Source organism: Pteropus vampyrus, unplaced genomic scaffold (genome assembly GCF_000151845.1).
Source record: "Pteropus vampyrus isolate Shadow unplaced genomic scaffold, Pvam_2.0 Scaffold294, whole genome shotgun sequence".
In the NCBI taxonomy this organism is placed as follows: Eukaryota; Metazoa; Chordata; class Mammalia; order Chiroptera; family Pteropodidae; genus Pteropus; species Pteropus vampyrus.
The window spans coordinates 2,057,256-2,075,845 of record NW_011889075.1 but is presented as its reverse complement, the minus strand read 5'-3'; the positions used below and the strand labels follow the sequence as shown (position 1 = coordinate 2,075,845).

Genomic DNA, 18,590 nt, shown 5'->3' with positions numbered 1-18,590 from the left:
ATTGATATTTTTCATGTCTGTTAGGTAGGCATTATCCCACATTTTCCAGCTAAAGAAACTAAGGCTTAATAATAATAAAAACTAAATATGGGAACTACGTGCCAAGCAGCGTTCTGAGAGCTTTACATGCATTATCTTATTTAATCCTCACAACCCTGAGAGATTGGTACTACTTACCATTTTACAAATAAAGAAGTCAGTGCTGGTACTCTAACAAGGCTGACCTGACTCCTACCCCTGTCTTCTTAATTCCAAGGATTCAAATCTGGGTTTTTCTAACTCTAAATCCATTATGTCTATCTTTTCAGTCCACAGAATATTTCTTCCACTCCTAGCTCTAGTACTTCAGCTTAATGATGAACACATTTTAGTTTTATAATACTTTGAGTGTTCTAGCGTTTTCACACATATTTCTTTATTTGATCTTAAGGAGGTACAGCAAATTTTATTTATAAGTAAGTAAATTGAACATCAACAAGGAAGAAATGATTTATGGAACTTGATATAGCTAAGGAAAGAGACTCTATGTCTTTAAACTTCTAGTGTGGGTCTTTCCGCTGCATTGCTTTAACATCTGTTTACTGTCATCTGAGCTAATATAGCTAGATGTCATAACTTTCGTTACATGGAGGAGTGACTGTGGTAGATACTCCCTATTTGTAATCTTATCTGATCCTTATAACAGCATATGATGCAGAATATTATCATAGGCTTATTTTACAAATGGGGAAAATGAGGCTTGAGAGTGTAATCAAGTTACTCATGTGACATAACTAGTACTTGGCAGAATGAGAATTAGAACTTAAATCATTTTGGTCCTTATAAGTCTGTGGTCTTACCCATATGTTATGTATTCTTAAAAATAGTTTGTAGTATCTCATGCTACTGCTACTAACAAGGAAATATTTTATAATTGTACTTACAACTTCTTTGTGGAAAGAGCTCTACCACACTTACCGAATAAAATCTTTTCAGATCTAGCAGAGAGTATTGCAAATTTGATTTCTATTAGGATTTCCTTTCCCCATATTTATCCCTGGGTTCCTAGGTAATCTCTAAAAATGTGTAAAGAACATTACTGTGTACTAGTGGTTTCTCAAATCTGGCCTCTGAAATTCAAGCTTATGCAGGGAATGTTTAAAAGTGTATCTTTCCATAAAAAAAAAAAATAAAAGTAATATATTTTGCTAATTATAGAAAATTGAAAATGTATAGAAGGTTAAAAGAGAAAAATAAAAAACCTTTTAGTTTCCCCCCAATACCTTCAGTTCTGTTATTTACAGGAAATCACTATTAAGGATTTAAAATATGCACAGATACATACATGTACACATGTTTGGGGGGCTTTTCGAAAGCCTATATATCTGGGTCCTCACCTATATCCACTGAAGCATACTCCAGGGAGAGTAGTAATGTCTATTTTTACAAAGCTCCCCAGATATTTATGCATCCAGTCCACACTACCATTTATGAAGTATTGTTCTATGCTAAATAATTTTCTCTTCACTTCTATAAAGCTTCTATTGTTAAAAGATCCCTTTGACTCATTTTACTATATAAATATTAAGAATACTTGAAAACATGTTCTTAAAAGTTAGAATAGATTAATGATTGGCATGAGCCAGTAATAACGTAGTTTTATGTCTTGAATATATTGGCGTTAACATGAATCTGGATGTGATAAAACTGCATAGAACCACACACACACAAACGTACACAAATGATTGTATATAAAAACTGGTGAAATCTGAGTATGATCTATAGATTTTACCAATGTTAATTTCCTTATTTTAATATTGTGTCATAGTTATATGGGATGATGCCACTGGAGAAAGCTGGGTGGAGGGTATACAGGACTGCTTTACATTATTTTTGCAACTTCCTGTGAGTTTGTAATTATTTCACAATTAAAAAATAGTTGTTAAAAGTTTAAATAGTGCATAAAATGGGACTTTTCCTTTTACCTAAGACTTCCTTTTCTCTCCTCATAAGTAACTACTGATAATAGTTTGGTTGTATTTTAATATTTATTTAAGTACAGTGGTTTTCATTTTTGGGGGGGAGTCTTTATATTCCTTTAGGAAGATGATGGAGCCGTGACGCCTCCTTATTTAAAAATACTTGGTAAAGTTTTTATTCATTTTGAAATGAACTCAACAGCAAGACAGTCATGATTTAAGCATCTTCTTTCTGTTTCCATATAAACCTCATAAACAACAACAAGAGTTAAATGACAAATGGAAAAAAATTTTGTGACTTCAGCAGCTCCATATTTTTAACTCTTCCTACCTTCCCCACTGTTTTGACATCAAATAGATACCAAAGTTTTCTACAAGTGTGGCTATGGCTCTCTTCTGTTCCATTTGTTAGTCTACCTGTTTGTGCCAGTACTTCACTGTGTTTATTATTATAGCTTAATAAGTCTTGGTGTCTGGTAAGTCAAGTTTGCACTATATAAGCCAGTGTTTTTGCTGCTCTTTTGCCTTTTTTGCATGTACATCTTCTAATCACCTTTTTAAGAGGTGATTATAAGTTGTCTTAAAATTTTTTTTCATGTTGGATTGAAATGGAATTGAATTTATAAGTCAGTTTGGAGAGAATTTACATCTTAACCATATTAAATCTTCCTATCCATGAACATAGTATGTCTTGTCTATTATTCCTTCTTTAATATCTTCTAATAAGCTTTTGTAACTTCATCTGTAAAGGTCTAGCAGTCTTTTTGTTAGATTTATTTTGAGATATTTGGTATTCTTTGATATTATTACAAAAAATTTGTTCTATATAATCACCTGTTTTATTTGTTTTCTGCTAGTATATAGAAATATAACTGACTTGTATATAAATTTTATATTCAGCCACCTTGTTAAATTCTATTATTTCTAATAATTTCCACATATTTTTATGTTTTCTATCAAGCTATCATAATCTGTAAAAAAATGATAGTTTTGTTTCCTCCTTTCCTGTGTATGTGTGCACATGTGCACACGTGTCTGCATGCATACACACATCATTGGCTAGGACCTCCAAAACAATGCTGAAGGGAAGTGATGGATAACGAGCATCTTTGTTTTACTCTTGATTTTAAAGGTTACATGTATAACATTGCCCCATTTAAGATGATGATTTCTCTAAATTTTTAATAGGTACTTTTATCAGAATGCTGAAATTATTTGGAATTGGTGTTGAATTTTATAAAATGACTTTTATATTTCTATTGAATGATTATATGTTTTTTTCTATTCTGTCAATATGAATTACATTTATGGGTTTTCTAATATAAAATTATCCTTATATAACTGGGATAAACCCAGGTTGATTTTGGTCTATTATTATTTTTATACATCGTTACATTTGCTGGTATTTGATTTATTATTTTGCATCTATATTCATGATTGGAGTGGGCCTGTTATTCTTTCTCACAGTGTCTTTGGGTTTGATATCAGGCTCATCCTTGTAGGGTGTATTATGGGGTATTTCCTCTTTTTCTTTTGAATAAAAGAGTTTGTATGAAATTTGGATGATCAATTTCTTGAGTGTTTAGTAAAATTCCCTGCAAAACCATCTGGGTTTAGGGCTTCTTTGTAAGATTTTTTTAAATAAGATTTTTAACACTGCTGTAGTTTTTTCAATAGTCTTAAAACTAGTCTAATTTTTGTATTTCCTCTTCTTAAGTCATTTGTGAATTATCTTCTCAAAATTGTTGAAAAGTTGCTGTTGTCAGTCTTCAGAAAACTTTTTATTTGAAGTAATTTTAGATTTACAGAAGAATTGCAGAGCTAGCACAGAAAGTTCCTGTATACCTTTTACCCTATATCCCTACTGTTGTCACCATCTTACAACCCATGGGATGTTTGTGAACAGTATTGTTAACTGAACTACAGACTATTTGCATTTTGTGTTTTTTGGCTGATGTCCTTATTCTGTCCCAAGATCCAATCCAAGTCTCCACACTGCATGTAGCTGTCATGTCTCTCTTGTCTTCTCTACTCTGAGAATTTTTAAGTTCTTCCTTGTCCTTAGTGACCTTAACACTTTTTAAAAAGAGCAGTGGCCAAGTATTTTGTAGAATGTCTCTCAGTTTAGGTTTGTCTGATGTTTTCTCATGCTTAGACTCAGAAAATGGATTTTGGGGAAGAATGCCATAAAATAATGTGCCCTCATCATAATTTCTGGGACTAAAGGATATCAACATGACTTTTTTACTTGTGATATTAACATTGATTACTGGGTTAATGTATTTTGTTTTTAATCCCCATCTGGAATAATGTCTTCGTTCTTAATGTTGCTTATTTGCATCTTCCTTTTCTTGTTACTTTTTTTTTTTTAAGAAGTTGGTGTTTTTTTGTTGGATTTTTTAAAGAAACAACTTTGGTCTTGATTGATCTTCTCTATTGTATCTTTCTTTTCTTTTTTATTATTCCACTCTTATTTTTCTTTTCTTGTTATGGAAGACAAGAGTGTTTTTTGATTGAGTTAGAATGGGTGCAGAATTGTTGGGGAAAGAAAGACTTTAAAATCTTTAATCAAGTTATTCTTTTTGCTGTAATCTCACATTCATTTATAGAGTTAAAGAATTAGTGTATGATTAGGAGGTTGAGACAAGGTTTCTACGGTGAGACTGTACCTTTCTTTTACCGTGAATAGAGTTCCTTATGTTTTTTAAAAAACTTTTCTAGGTGGTAATCTCAGTTAAAAAAAATAAAGAAATTAATAATTTACTAGGCACATTGTAGGGTTGTATTAGAGCTCCATTATAGTTTTTATAAACATTTAAGAATAACAGTAAGAAACAGTAGTTGAAAAACTGCCTGTATTTCCTACTCCAAGTAATGAAATTTAATTTTAAGAGAGCAGTTAGGATTAAAAAACAAAATGGAGTTAAAATTGATTGAAAATTACAAGTTTTTCAAATACCAGAGTGGAGTAATTTATTACTCAGGTAATGTCTTTACATACTTCTGTGATATGGCTGCCAACTGTTTTTCACTTGATGCTAAAAGGATTCTGTCCCTGTAGTAAATCAAGTTACTAAATAAGAGTATTGAAAACAGGTTCTTATGTAAAGCTTGTCAACTCAACCTTTTGACAGTTGCTAATGGGCGCAATTAACTTATATCTACTTTTCTTCAAATCTGCAATGTGTTTATTAGGTCTTTGGGTAAGAGCAAGTTTTTTTAAATTTTATTTTATTAGTTTCAAGTATACAGTACATTGATTAGACATTTATATAGTTTATAAAACGATCTCCCTACTTGAGGAGTGTTTTCTTCTAACCATTCTAACCATTAGGTATTATGCTATTTTACTTTCCCAGGACTGATTGCAGACTTTCGAAACAGTGTTCATAGATGTATTCAGAAAAATGATTCTCAGCCTTCATGAGATTTTTATTCTTTCTTGATTCTTTAGGTCTTGATTCATGACTCCTGCCTCTTTTAAAATTTTAAGCAACAGCCTTTAAATCATTTGTATGAATAACAGATAGATTGGAAATCAGGGGATTCTCATCCTCTTAACATAGTAGGTTGCCTGAGTCCATTACTTTATTGGATTCCTTAGCTGTAAAATAGGGAGATTGGATCAGGTGCTGACCTTTGGAGGCCCCCTTCAGCTCTGAATTTCTATTTTCTAGTATATGGTTTTATGTGAAGTCTACTTAGATTTAAATTTTAAAAATACCATAATGGGGTGACAATAAAGCATAATATTATGTAGTAATATTGTGATGAGAGACTGATAACTTGCCTAGAGCACTGGGAAAAGTAGATGAAAATGATTAGAGGAAGTGGAGAGAAGATTATATATACAGAGGAGAGACTGTTACGTGCTAACAATTCCCGATAGATAGAGCTGGTTTTATTCCTGCTCAGGTGGGTCTCTCTTATTGCTAAAATTATTTAATGTAGTCTGAGAGGTTTTTTTTCATTATAGGCAAGAGTTGCTAAAAGAACCGACATGTATCTTTTCTAGTTCTTAAATACACTAAATATTTAGCACATTGTTTGCATTTGGATATTCAACATTTATTCAATACTGTTACTTTAAAATTGTTCCAGTATCAGTTTATACTTTTTGAGCCCTGTGATTCTTTTTAAGTACATACTTTTTAGCTGAAATGCTTCTGTCACACAGGTGGTTATGTGATGTGAATGAGATAGCTCTTTTCCTACAATTTGGGTTAAATAATCCTTACCTCAGTTAATTTTGTAGTTAGTCTTTTTTTTTAACCACCTGTGTAGTCTTAGACTTGTCAGTAGATGAATTAATTTGGTTGATACCTTCTGAGAAAAATGAGTACTTAATGTAATGTTGGTTATATGAAGGTATATATTTTAAGCTATACAACCACCTACAGCTGTAGGAGTTATTGCATATAATTACATATAGAATTGTCCTTCATTTTCTTATTGTAAGAAAAATCTAGATCATAAAGATTCCCCAATGCTTTGTTAACCTTTGAAGGTTTTAGAAAATTGAAGGCTATCTCAACCTTTAACAAAGTGAAGTTACGTGTCAGACAAATGAAGGATTTGTGTATGTGTGAAATCAACATGTTCCATCGAGTGAAAATTCTTACAGATCAAGAATGCTGAAACACTCAGTAAACTGTATTCAGGATTTCATGACTTTTGGAAAAAGTTGGAATTGTATGGAATGAGTAGAATTGTGTGGAATCTCTACATGAAAGACAAGAAGGTCTAAAAGGGCACAGAATAACAAGACAGCAATGTAAAGTGATGCAAAGGGAGAAAAGGAAGAGCTCTTGGTTTAAAGACTTTGCTTCATCTGCTTTTAAGATACAAACTGGGACCAGACCCCTTTTGCTTAACTGTATTCTGTAAAGGTGGCTTTTCTCGAGGTTTATAAATACTATCAGATAATCTCATTTTCCTGCATTTTGAGATAACTGTTTCAATGAAGTACTAGATTTAAAAGTGGAATGTAGGTTGTAGATTTTTTTTTTTAAAGAGAGTCTGTGAAACAACTGTTAAATTTTTTTCATGGCATCATGAAATCTGTACACACAACATTTAATTGATGATTCAAAAGTAAAGGTGCTTCTGTTAAATAGAGAAGAAAAAAGCAAGTGATGTAACCCATATGTTGTATATCTGCATATTTTTCAGTGTTTTTACTTTACTAGGAAAGATAAAAGTAATTCTCTTCATATAACTTCACTATCTTTTGTGTTATTAAAAATATACTATAAACATAGTAAAATATAGTAGAATTGCCAGCTGGGACGTTCAATGTGGTAACAACTTAAAATTGTTAATCATTTGAATAAATAAAATATTGTAACTCCATGGGTCAGTATGTTATAAGAATTTTAATATTTTTGGTGATACATACAAAGGTAAACATAACCAAACAAATAATTGTAAACATAAATCACAGTGGTTATTGTACATTTTCTGCAAGAACTTTAGTTTTTAAAATTATAAATAGATATATGAAATTATAACAGGAGAAGAAAATACATTTTAAAATGCAGGTAAAAGGAATTGCTTAGATGTAAGGATATTTTTGAAAACACTGACTTTTTAAATGCTAAATGGATTCAAAGTTGCTTTTCTTTTATCCAGTAATTCTGCAGTTAACTTACTAGTGTCAAGTACTATGAATAAAAATTAAAATGAAAATGAAATTCTTCCTTTAGAGTTTGGAACAATCTGCAACATAGGCTGCTATGGCTGATTTGTGTTTTCTCTGACATGTCTGTGTGTTTGTTATTCTATTTCTTTATTGTTAAGGCATTAGAGATTTCATTGGGGAAAAATATAATCTTGGATAAAAGTAAAATCTAGTTTAGTAGTCTTTATTCTTTTTTATCTCTCAGTTTCTGAGAAATGTGTTTTGAAATTTCTTAGATTACTTTTAGATTTATTGATTTTCTTTCTTGGAATTGTTAGTTTTTGTTTTATACATTTGAGCCCCTGTTGTTAGTTGAATAAATATTAAGTTATTATTATCTTCATGGTTAATTATTTTTATTGTTATGTGGTAACTTTATTTGTCTTGTACTCTTTTTCCTTATTCTGTTGCATATTAATATTGTTATACCAGTCTTCTTTTGGACTTTTTGGAATTTGAGAGTGTGTGTGTGTGTGTGTGTGTGTGTGTGTGTGTGTGTGTGTGTGTGTGTGTGATTGATTTAACTTTTTTAGTATAAAATGAAATATAGATACAGAAAACCATACAACACAATTGTACAGCTAAATGAGTTATTGTTAGGTGAATACTCTTGTTACTAATGCGCAAGGCAAGAAGTAGAACTATGCCAGCCACTCCTGAAACCCTTTATGTGTGTCTCATACTTTCTCTTTCTCCAAAAAGTTACTGCTGTCCTGACTTTTAGGGTAATCCCTTTTTTCTGTTTCTGTATGGTTTTATCACCCCCATGTGCATTCCTAGACTCTATAGTTTAGTCTTGTCCATTCTAAAAATATTTTATATGTCTTTTAAATCTTTTATTCAGCAGGTTTCCCTTTCATTTTTTTTTTTCCTTTGTCATTTATTTGTTGATGAATCTTGGCCATTTGATCTTTAGACTTTCCCATCATCTGGATTTTACTGATTGTATGCATGAGACACATATTTAAGTAGATTCTGTTGTCTTCTGTATTTTGTTGCAAATTGACAGTTCTAAGGGCTTATTCAGACTCTGGTTGATTCCTTCTGGCAAAGGTATAGATGTTTTGTTCTTTCATAATGTCTGGGTTTTTTTTTTACTCTTTTTGATGTAAGCTGCCACTAATGCTAAATACTGATATCTTTTTGTTTATTGAGGTTTGTAAAACTGTGTCACTTTAATTCTGTCATTTTATTTTCATTTTTTACCTGGAATAATTTTAGGAAAACATGCTTACCCTTATCCATTATTTGGTTACCCAATGATAAGGTTCATAGAAAAGGCAAAATAACTGCTTGTTTCTTTCTTTTTCTTTATCCACTTGTCAGGATGATGTGTTGGTTTGTCATCATCCTCTGAGTATGACCAATTAGCTTTCTTTTCAGTATATCATGATGAACTTTTATGTGTTTGCTTTATTTCTATTTATTTTCTTTATTAAAATTTAAATTGCCTTTTTTTGCTTAGTTGGTGCCAGAGCCTTTTCGAGATGACCCTAGTCACCCTTGATAGCTTTCTTGCTATCTAGTGTCAGGAAGTTCCAAACTTATCTTGTACATTTTCTTCCTGGGACCTGATAATCAGCTACTCAATGAAAAACTTAAATATACAAATGATACATAAATACATTCTTGAAAAATTTTCAAGATCCTTACCTCGGTCTTCTTCTCCACAGAGGTAATCCCTGTTATCATTTGATTAACTGTCTTTCCAGACTTTTACTTACGAATTTTTATGTCTACATACAGAAATAAATATAATACAGAATATTGGTTTTTTTAATATGATATTTTTTCTAACTTAAAAATCATAAATGATGTTTAAACTTATTAATGGGTTTTTTTATTCAATTATATATCTTGGTAATTTTTCTATGTTAATACATAGAGGTGTACCTCATTCTTTTTAAACTTATATACTATTTGGTATGGTTCTACCTCATTTTACTAAATGCTTCTCCTAGTGTTGTATATTAGGTTGTTTCTAGTTTTTCTACTAATACAACTCTTGCTTCTATTGCTGCCGTTTGTTTGGAGTCATAGAGTATGTGCATTCAGAATTTTGCTAGTTTGCCTTCTGAAGTACCTGTCCTTCCACAAGCAGAGTTTGAGAAGACCTGTTTCTCTTCCACTCGCCAGTGCTTGGTATTATCAAATCTTGCCAATCTATGGGTAAAACATTTTCTAGATTTCCTAGTGCCTTTCTGAGATGGCAGTCAGGGAGCCCAGATAGTGCTCTCAGGTAAGTGTTGCAGCAGTCATCTGGGTAGAGGTTGTCCTTCCTCACCTTTTCGCGGGTACCACATTTACTGTTCCAGCGGGACTCACACAGAGCTGTTCTTGTTGCCTTGCTCCAGAGGCTGCTTTGTTCTCTTGATGACCTAGCTGGTTTTGTCCACCTTTGTGTTGTGTCCAGCTTTTGCTGTATGCCACTTCTTGCCTGTTTTCCCACCCTGTCCTGGTAGCAATTTTTTCTCTGTTTGTTTTGGTTAGTAGTTTTATTGGTCTATACTATAACATCTTCTTTGCATCTTTTTTCACTTTCTACAAGTCCAAGGGCTACTGCCAACAATGGAGTATTAAAAAGCATTCGTCCCGTCATTTCTCAGGTGTATATGGAAGCAGGAGGCTGCATTTAGTTTGCTGGAACTCTATTCTCATTTTAAATATAGGGGTAAATGAAGTTTTCGCTTAGAGATCAATTTACCCATTGTCATATATCAGAATCAGGACCTTTGAGAATTGTAGTGTAAGTTTTAATGACACTCACAAACCTGTCTTGAGTTAAATGCTCAGTTAGTTGGCTTTAAAGCCTTGTTTTAAAAATCACAATCAGTACTTTTTTGGTCTCTTAGCTTTATTTTCTTCTCTAATAGAATGCAAATGCTTCCATTTTGCTCCTATTGGTGGTAAAGTATTAGCTAATGTTTATTGATTATTTACTCATGTACTAGGTACTATGTGCTATGTGCTTTCTTGAATTGTACTTAATCTTTACTACATCTTTGTGAGGTAGGGACTTTTATTATGCCCACTTTACAGAACAAGAACTCTTTTTGTGATAAGAAGTTAAGCATCCACCCAAAGCGATATGTTAATGCAGCCAGGATTCAGACCCAGGTAGTCTGACTCCAAAATCCTGGTCTTAAGGCCTGAACTTTCCTGTTAGTCCCCATTACCCCAAATGAGTTGTTTTATTCTCTTGGGAATTTCGTTCTGGTTGTTATGGGCATTTTCCACACAGTCCTGTTAATATCAAATAATGTCATATTTCTAAAAATTTCTTGTATTCTTTTTTTAAGGCTCATCTCTTAGGACCACTGTTCTTAGATGAGAGCAGTGTATTCAGATGAGCAGTTTAGTCAGTGCTTTTGTATGTTGCTAACTTAGCATCATTTCACAGTTTATTTTCATTATCTGTTAGCCTAATAGAAATGCAGTATATTTATAATGATTGTATATAGTACTTTTTATGCAGTTGTAAAAATGTATGGTGATCTATAAGACTGAATAATTATGCCTAAGAATTTCTGAGTTTAGATATTGTTCTTGTAGGGAGGACAACTTAGTTATTAAGCACTAGGAATATCAATGTTTTTTCTAGGCAGTACCTTACCTGAATCCAGCTTATCTGGGCCTTTTGGGATCAGAATCAAATGTCAAGCATGCTGAGAATAGCAGGAGTGGAAATTTTCCCGGTGCTGAACAGGGACAATAGGATTTGGTCATGAAAAGAATTTTAGGTAACCTGATTTTCCAAATATTTAGATTTTTCTAATTCTTAGCTGATTTTCATTTGGTTCTCTGCGAAGTTAAAAAGAAAAAAAAAGTGTTCTGTTTCAAATAGATAAGATAGTTTAGATCATTATTTCACCAGATTTAATTTGGGGTTAAGAGGCAACTAAAGAAGGTGAACAGAGGAAATGAGCTCGTTATGTGACCTTATATGAACTCATTGTTCTTATTAATAATATCAAAACATAGGCTTTGTATCTAAGATCTATGACTCACAGAATTACTGTAGCCATATTAATTCATGTACAAAAAACCTTTTCCCAGACTATCCAGATAATTAAAGGAAGAATGAAAGAGGATTAGAGAGATGCAGAGGCAGGGAGGGACACTAATTTATAAAGGTAATTGCCTCGATATTTTTCTTAAATGTTAGAAAGTCTTTATATCCTACTATAAAGAACAAAAAGTTTTTACTAGGGAATGATGGTAATATATTTTCTGTTGTTCTCTTTGTAAAATAATTATTAATTAAAAAAAAAATTTTAAAGTGAGCTGGAAGATTGCCAGTAGAAAGGTAAACCTCTGACTATATAATGGTTTGAATTGATCATTAGTGCTGGAGTCAGAAACTCCCAGCTTAGGGCCAGACTGTTTTACTGTGGCTTTGTAATAAATTTCTATTTCATTTTTCTATTTCTATAATTAGAAAGGCTGTTATTCACCAACATTTTAAAAATCATGATTAAGACTTGTGTTACAGTAATGCCTTGACTAAGTAGGAACTTATCAAATGTCACACGAATAATGAGATGATTTTAGATACCTTTGCAACTATAAAGGAATATAGAAATACTGAAACATATCTCACCGAATTTCTAAATAGAGAAATACCTTTGTGCTTGAATGGAAAGGAACTCAGCAGCTCTAGTAGCTCTCTTACAGAGAAAACATAGCTATTAGTTATTTTGGTGACTGATATGTTATATAGACTATTACCTCTGAGGAATGCATACTGTCAAATTACTACTATAGGCATGCTTATAATGGTTCAGAGACTGAATTCTCAGACCGAATCCTCTAATAATAGAGTTTGTGGCAAGTGAAATTAAAATATTCTTAACCATCAGTATTAAAGTCTTGAACTGGTGGGCTCATATGTACTCTAAAAGTATCATCTTAGTATCAATAGGATATGTTTGATTTTTCAATCAAGGCTTTACTTTTATTTACTGAAATGACATCTGATGTGTATATTAAATATCAAATATTAATTCAGCTGTGATATGAAAAAATTATTTTAAGCATCATGCATGCATGGACCTTTAAAATGCTTTATAACTTGATTAGAACAATAGAATAAGCAGTCATATTTTGGCATACTTTGATATATTTTCATAGATAATTTGTGTTCTCAAGAACATTTTGTGTTATACCTTGTTTTAGTGATCGTGGTGGAGAAGACCCAAACCAGAAAGTAATCCACGGGGTTATTAACTCCTTTGTTCATGTTGAACAGTATAAGAAAAAATTCCCCTTAAAGGTAAAAAGCCTCCTTTAAAAACTTGAATAATCATATATTTAATTTCTTAAATTACTTGTTTTAATTTTTTCAATATGATTTTAATTGATTTATTTAGTTTTATCAGGAAATCTTTGAGTCTCCCTTTCTGACTGAAACAGGAGAGTATTACAAACAAGAAGCTTCAAATTTATTACAAGAATCAAACTGCTCACAGTATATGGAAAAGGTAAGAAAGAAAACATGTTAAGTACATTATCTATTGTATATTCATGGTTTTGTTTAACATTAGTTTTCTTAGTTAAAGTATTTTTTTTGGGTGGAAAAAGTTTGTTTGATCGTACTCTGAGTAATAGTTAATATATATCATCTATTGATAAATCATCATCCTTGCTGTAGCATTTTTCATGAGAAAAAGTGCTATTCCAGTTTTCATCATGGTTGATGTTTTTTGATAAATCCTGATTGCTTGATTTGCTTGTCTTTAAAACGAATATATATTCACATTCTTGGCAAAATGATAAACTATTTTATGTTTAGTGGATATGTTTAGAGTACAGGATAAATATAGAAGCTAGATATTTGGGTTTTTATCTTTCTTTAAAATGGGAGAAAAAATAAGGAAAAATATAAGTAGATACTTGGATAGGTCACTCCTTTGTCTCTTAAGTTTTTGGAAGGCTAAGAAAAAATTTAACTTCTCCACAAGAAATTATAACTAATCATTAAACCAACACATATTGACTACCATATTTAAAATTCCATATATATTTTTTCAGTAAAAGAATAGTCATAAATTCAGTCATCATACAAGATATATTAGAAATTTTAATGAGGTGTCATAATCTGCAGTATTGGATTTCAAACATTTTGTTTAGCCAAGAAAGATAAAATATAAATTGAATAGCAATAGTCTGCCTCCATAGAAAATAGGTCAAGCAATATCACTACTTACTGATATACTGTTGTATAGTCCATAAAGCCTGGACCCAGAAGTCTGAGCTGTTTTAAATCTCTTCCTGCCACTGTCACTAATTAGCCCTGGACAATTGAGTAAGTCATCTAGGACATTTTTCTCCATCTATTAAGTACACATTATATTAAGTCAGTGGTTCTTAGCTTCCAGTCCTTGCATCTGAGACTCGTTAAAGGTCTCGATCCAATCCTGAATTGATCAGTGATATATAACACTTCTCATTATAACTGGCTCTCAAAAAGAGGCCATAAAAGAATTGTATGGTTCCACTTATATAAAATATGTAGACTAAGCAAATTCATAGAGACAAAAAAGGTAAATTAGAAGTTATAGGGAGGGGAGAATGTGGAGTTACTGCTTATAGTTACAGACTTTTTGTTTGGTGTGATGAAAAAGTTTTGGAAATAGTTGTACATTGTGAATATAATTAGTGCCAATTAATTATACATTTAAAATGGTTAAAATGGCAAATTTGATATATATTTTTTGTCACTGTTTTAAAAACACTAATAATGTAATATACCAAAACATTGAATTGCACACTTTAAATTTGTGAATCATATGATATGTAAATTACATTTTAAACTGTTAAAAGGAGGGCTATTAGAAATTGTGTTTGGAAAATAGCATTTATAAGAGTAGTTTATTTAGTTAACAGACTAATTTTTGTAGCCTTCCTACTTCCCTTTCTATGTCTTTCCTCTAATTTTGGCCTTTTCCCCAGTGGTTTTATAACTATGTAGAGCCCTGCATTGAGACACTACAACCTTGTTGATAACTACCCCAGCCCCCAGCCTCACCCCACACCCAGTTATAATTGTTTTATGTTTTTATTTTTCTTATTCTCCTTCACCTTCCTCAGGCCCACACTCTAATTCTCATTGCATTTAGTTTATTCGTAAATAGATTAAAGTCACTTATAGTATGCTATAAATGACTAATAGTCATATCCTTTCAAGAACTTTTAAAAAAAATATTTGTTGACCAAATGACTTTCTTAGTTGATAAAATATGTGGTATATGCAATATACATATGATATGTTATTGAATTGTACATTTGAAACCTATTTGATTTTATTAACTAATGTCACCCAATAATTTTAATTTAAAAAAACATGTGACAAACACCTTTTAATCTAGACCCCTTCTTGCCCATCTTAGGTTTCTATGAATTTGCCCTGAACTCCTGGCTCCACAGGGTAGCACAGTGGGAAAGATAGAACTATGTGTCTCTCCTCAGTCTTGAGCCTCATTTTCATCAAAAAATATCTGAGAGGTATCCAGGAATGATGTCTTATTTTCCCCCTCAACACCATCTTCCCTCCTAACATCACCTTCTTATGCCCAGACAAACTCAGCAGTACTTCCCAAAGGCTTAAATGCACATAGTTCCCTGGGAACAGTTAAGTTCAGAAACTTAATTAGCTTCACGTTATAGAATATTTTAAAAACCTAAACATTTGTATGTGTATGTGCTATGCTAGCATGATTTTCAGATATAGTTTTATTTTGAGGTAGAGATTAGCCAAATTCTTTAGCTGTTATCTTTGTTAGTTCTTGTTTATGTTAACCAGTGTATTGTTTGTAGCTCAGTGCTTTTTAAGTAGGATAAGCTTTAATAAAGGTCTTGATTGACATATTTAACTATAACTATATATATTTTGACTTTTAAAAATTTCAGTGAAATCTTTACTGTAATAGTTAACTCTCATGTACGTACCGTTTACATTTACATTTTATAAGAAGAGGAACGAACGGAAAATAATCTACTTGATCCAGTTAATGTAAATTACTTTTTAGATTAATAGTTAAATATTCATAAGTGACCACCTGTTTTGGTTTTAAATAATCTTTACCCTCTCTTCCTGTTGCTTATTAGGTTCTCTGTATAATAGGATGATCAGGGTCAGTAAATGAAGACAAAATGCAGATCCCATAATTTTAGTTCTTGTTCATAAGACTGTGAAGAAATGTAGGTGATAGCTGGTAGCATAAATAAAATTTGAAATGGTTTATGGATGTGGGTTTAAATTGGTTATGTAATCTTTATTTGTTGTATGGCCATGTTTAATTGAGCCATTAAAATTAAGCTACCTAAGTTACTACTGATATTAGTTTTTTTCTCATAGTAGTTTATGACTGTAAGAATATATTTCTAAAGGTTCTAGGTAGATTAAAAGATGAAGAAATTCGATGTCGAAAATACTTGCATCCAAGTTCATATACTAAAGTGATTCATGAGTGTCAGCAACGAATGGTAGCAGACCACTTACAGTTCTTACATGCAGAATGTCATAATATCATTCGACAAGAGAAAAAAAATGGTAAGTGATATGAAACGTGAATTAAGTTATAAACCCACTTTTTACATGGTCTTCAAGTTACCTTAGATTTCAAGTATATTTTAGTAATAGTCTCTAAAATAGTCAATATGCCTTTTTATAGATTATTAATAACATATTTTGAAAGATTATTTTGGAAAAGTATATTTTCAAAGTGTATTCTAAAGTCAGAAGAAAAGCTGGGAAAATGTGTTCGTACAGTTTTATGTATCACAAGGGCTAATTTCCTTAATACGTAAAGAGTTCTAATAAATAATAGAAAAAAGGCAAAATATGGAAAGGAAATATAAATGGATTTTAATATATGGAGATGCTCAGTCTCAAAATAGATGAAATACAAAATAAAAATACAATGAGATGCTAGCAATAAGCAGTGAAAAAATGGATTTTTTTTTAGAATATGAAAATAGCATTAAGAATTTTCAAATAGCAGGGAATAATCCTAACAAGATATGTGCCAGATCTATATAAAAAACTAAACATTGTTGAAAGCAACATTGATTTATAGATCCAGGGTGATCTACTCAAAACCAAAGTTTTTTTTTTAATTCTAAAAGTTACACTCTTAGACTAAAAGTAGTCAAGACAGTGTTAAGACCATGATGGGAAAACTTTGCAAGATAGCACAACATCAAAAACCACAATAATGAAGACAATGAGGCATTCGTGCAAGGGTAAACAAATAGACCATTGGAGTAAAATAGCCTAGAAATAACCCACGTATATATAGATAACTTGATTTAAGACCAAGGGGGCACTGCAGAGCAGTTGGTGGAAGATAAGCTTTTCAACACATAGTGCTGAGTTCACTGGATACTCTTTTGGGAAAAAGGTGAAATTTGATCTCTATTCCAGATACCATATACAAAATCAGTCTTTTAATCTAAATGTAAAGCAATAACACTTTTAGAAGATAATATAGGAGAATAACTTCATGATCTTGAGGTAGGGAAAGGTATTTTAAATAAGACAACACAAAGATTGATCAAGTGGACTGCATTAAAATTAAGAACTTTGGAGCATCAAAAGATAGTCATAGGGTATTAATATATTTGCAAAGACTGAAAAAGTTTTATGCTCAGAACATAAAATGATCAAGTCGTTTGAATAGGCACAGAGAGTAGAGGATATCCAAATGGCCAATAAGCATGTAGAAAGGCACTCAATCTTATTCAAATAAGGAAAGGCAAATTAAAACCACACTATGATATCAGCACTTACATTTTGATGTAAAATTTGAAAGACTGAAAGTAATCAGTGTTGGGAAGCGCGTAGAGTAGTGGGAACTTGTTATACACTGAGCTGAGAATATAACTTGATGCAACCACTTTGAAAAGCTGACATTAACTGCAAACTCTAAATATATGCATATCTTATGATCTAGCCATTCCTCTCTTCCAGATATATAATCCCCAGCCAACGTGCATGCATATATGTACAAAAAGACATGTACAAGAATGTTCATGGCAGCATTATTTGTAATAGCCCCAAACTGGAAACAACTCAAATGTCCCATAACAGTAGAATGGATAAAGTATAGTATTTCATACAATAGACTATTACAGAAGAGTGAAAATGAACAAATTACATCTACATATAACAACATACATATGTAAACCTTATAAACATGTTGAACAAAAGAAACTAAACATGAAAGAATTGTATGATTCCATTTTTTCAATAGTTCAACATAGGCAAAACTAATCTGTGGTGTAGTACTTATGACAGTGATTACCTTTGCAGAAGAGCAAGAGGAGTAGTGATTGGGAAGAGGTGTGAAGGGGACTTCTAGGTGTAGGTAATGTTTGTTTCTTACCCTGGGCGGTGATTACATGGGGATGTGTGTGTGTTCACTTGTGATAGTTCATTGAAATATACAGTTTTGGTTTATACACTTTTTTTATGTATGTTATACTTCAATAAAAAGTTTATAAACCGCTACACTGAGACCTCATTTTTCACCTCAGTGGCAGAGATCAACACATTTGATAACATACTGTTGGCATTGGAGCTCCCTGCTCTTGAGAGATTTGTTTAGAAGGATCCTTCTAGAAAATTAAGCTTTGATACAGTAATCCCACTTCTAGGGATTTATACTATAGATATTCTTGTCCATATACAGAATTAGTAATTGTAACATCATAATATCAAGAGACTGGAAACAACCAAATTTCCATCAGTTAAGTAATTGTAATGTAGCCGTATAACAGAGTGCTTTGCAATTGTAAAATATTAGGAAACACTCTATATACTGATATAAAAAGATCTCTAAGTTAAAATGTTGTGTTCTGCAGTTGCAAATGATACATAAAATACATTACACTATTTTTATAAAAAGGGACAGAGGGAAGAATATGTGTATTTGCTTGAATGTGCATGAAAC

The 18,590-nt window shown here is 31.8% G+C and overlaps 1 protein-coding gene across 6 annotated transcripts in view; it reads left to right on the top strand.

Annotated features, from left to right (window-relative positions):
* Positions 1–18,590, top strand: part of CUL2 (cullin 2) — a 96,560-nt gene that overhangs the window by 48,157 nt on the left and 29,813 nt on the right. For all 6 annotated transcript variants that reach the window (XM_023521120.1, XM_023521119.1, XM_023521118.1 and 3 more), the window contains 3 exons: positions 12,814–12,910; positions 13,008–13,118; positions 16,027–16,189. In XM_023521120.1, the coding sequence (XP_023376888.1) occupies positions 12,814–12,910; positions 13,008–13,118; positions 16,027–16,189 (371 nt within the window). The remainder of the gene's footprint in view (positions 1–12,813; positions 12,911–13,007; positions 13,119–16,026; positions 16,190–18,590) is intronic.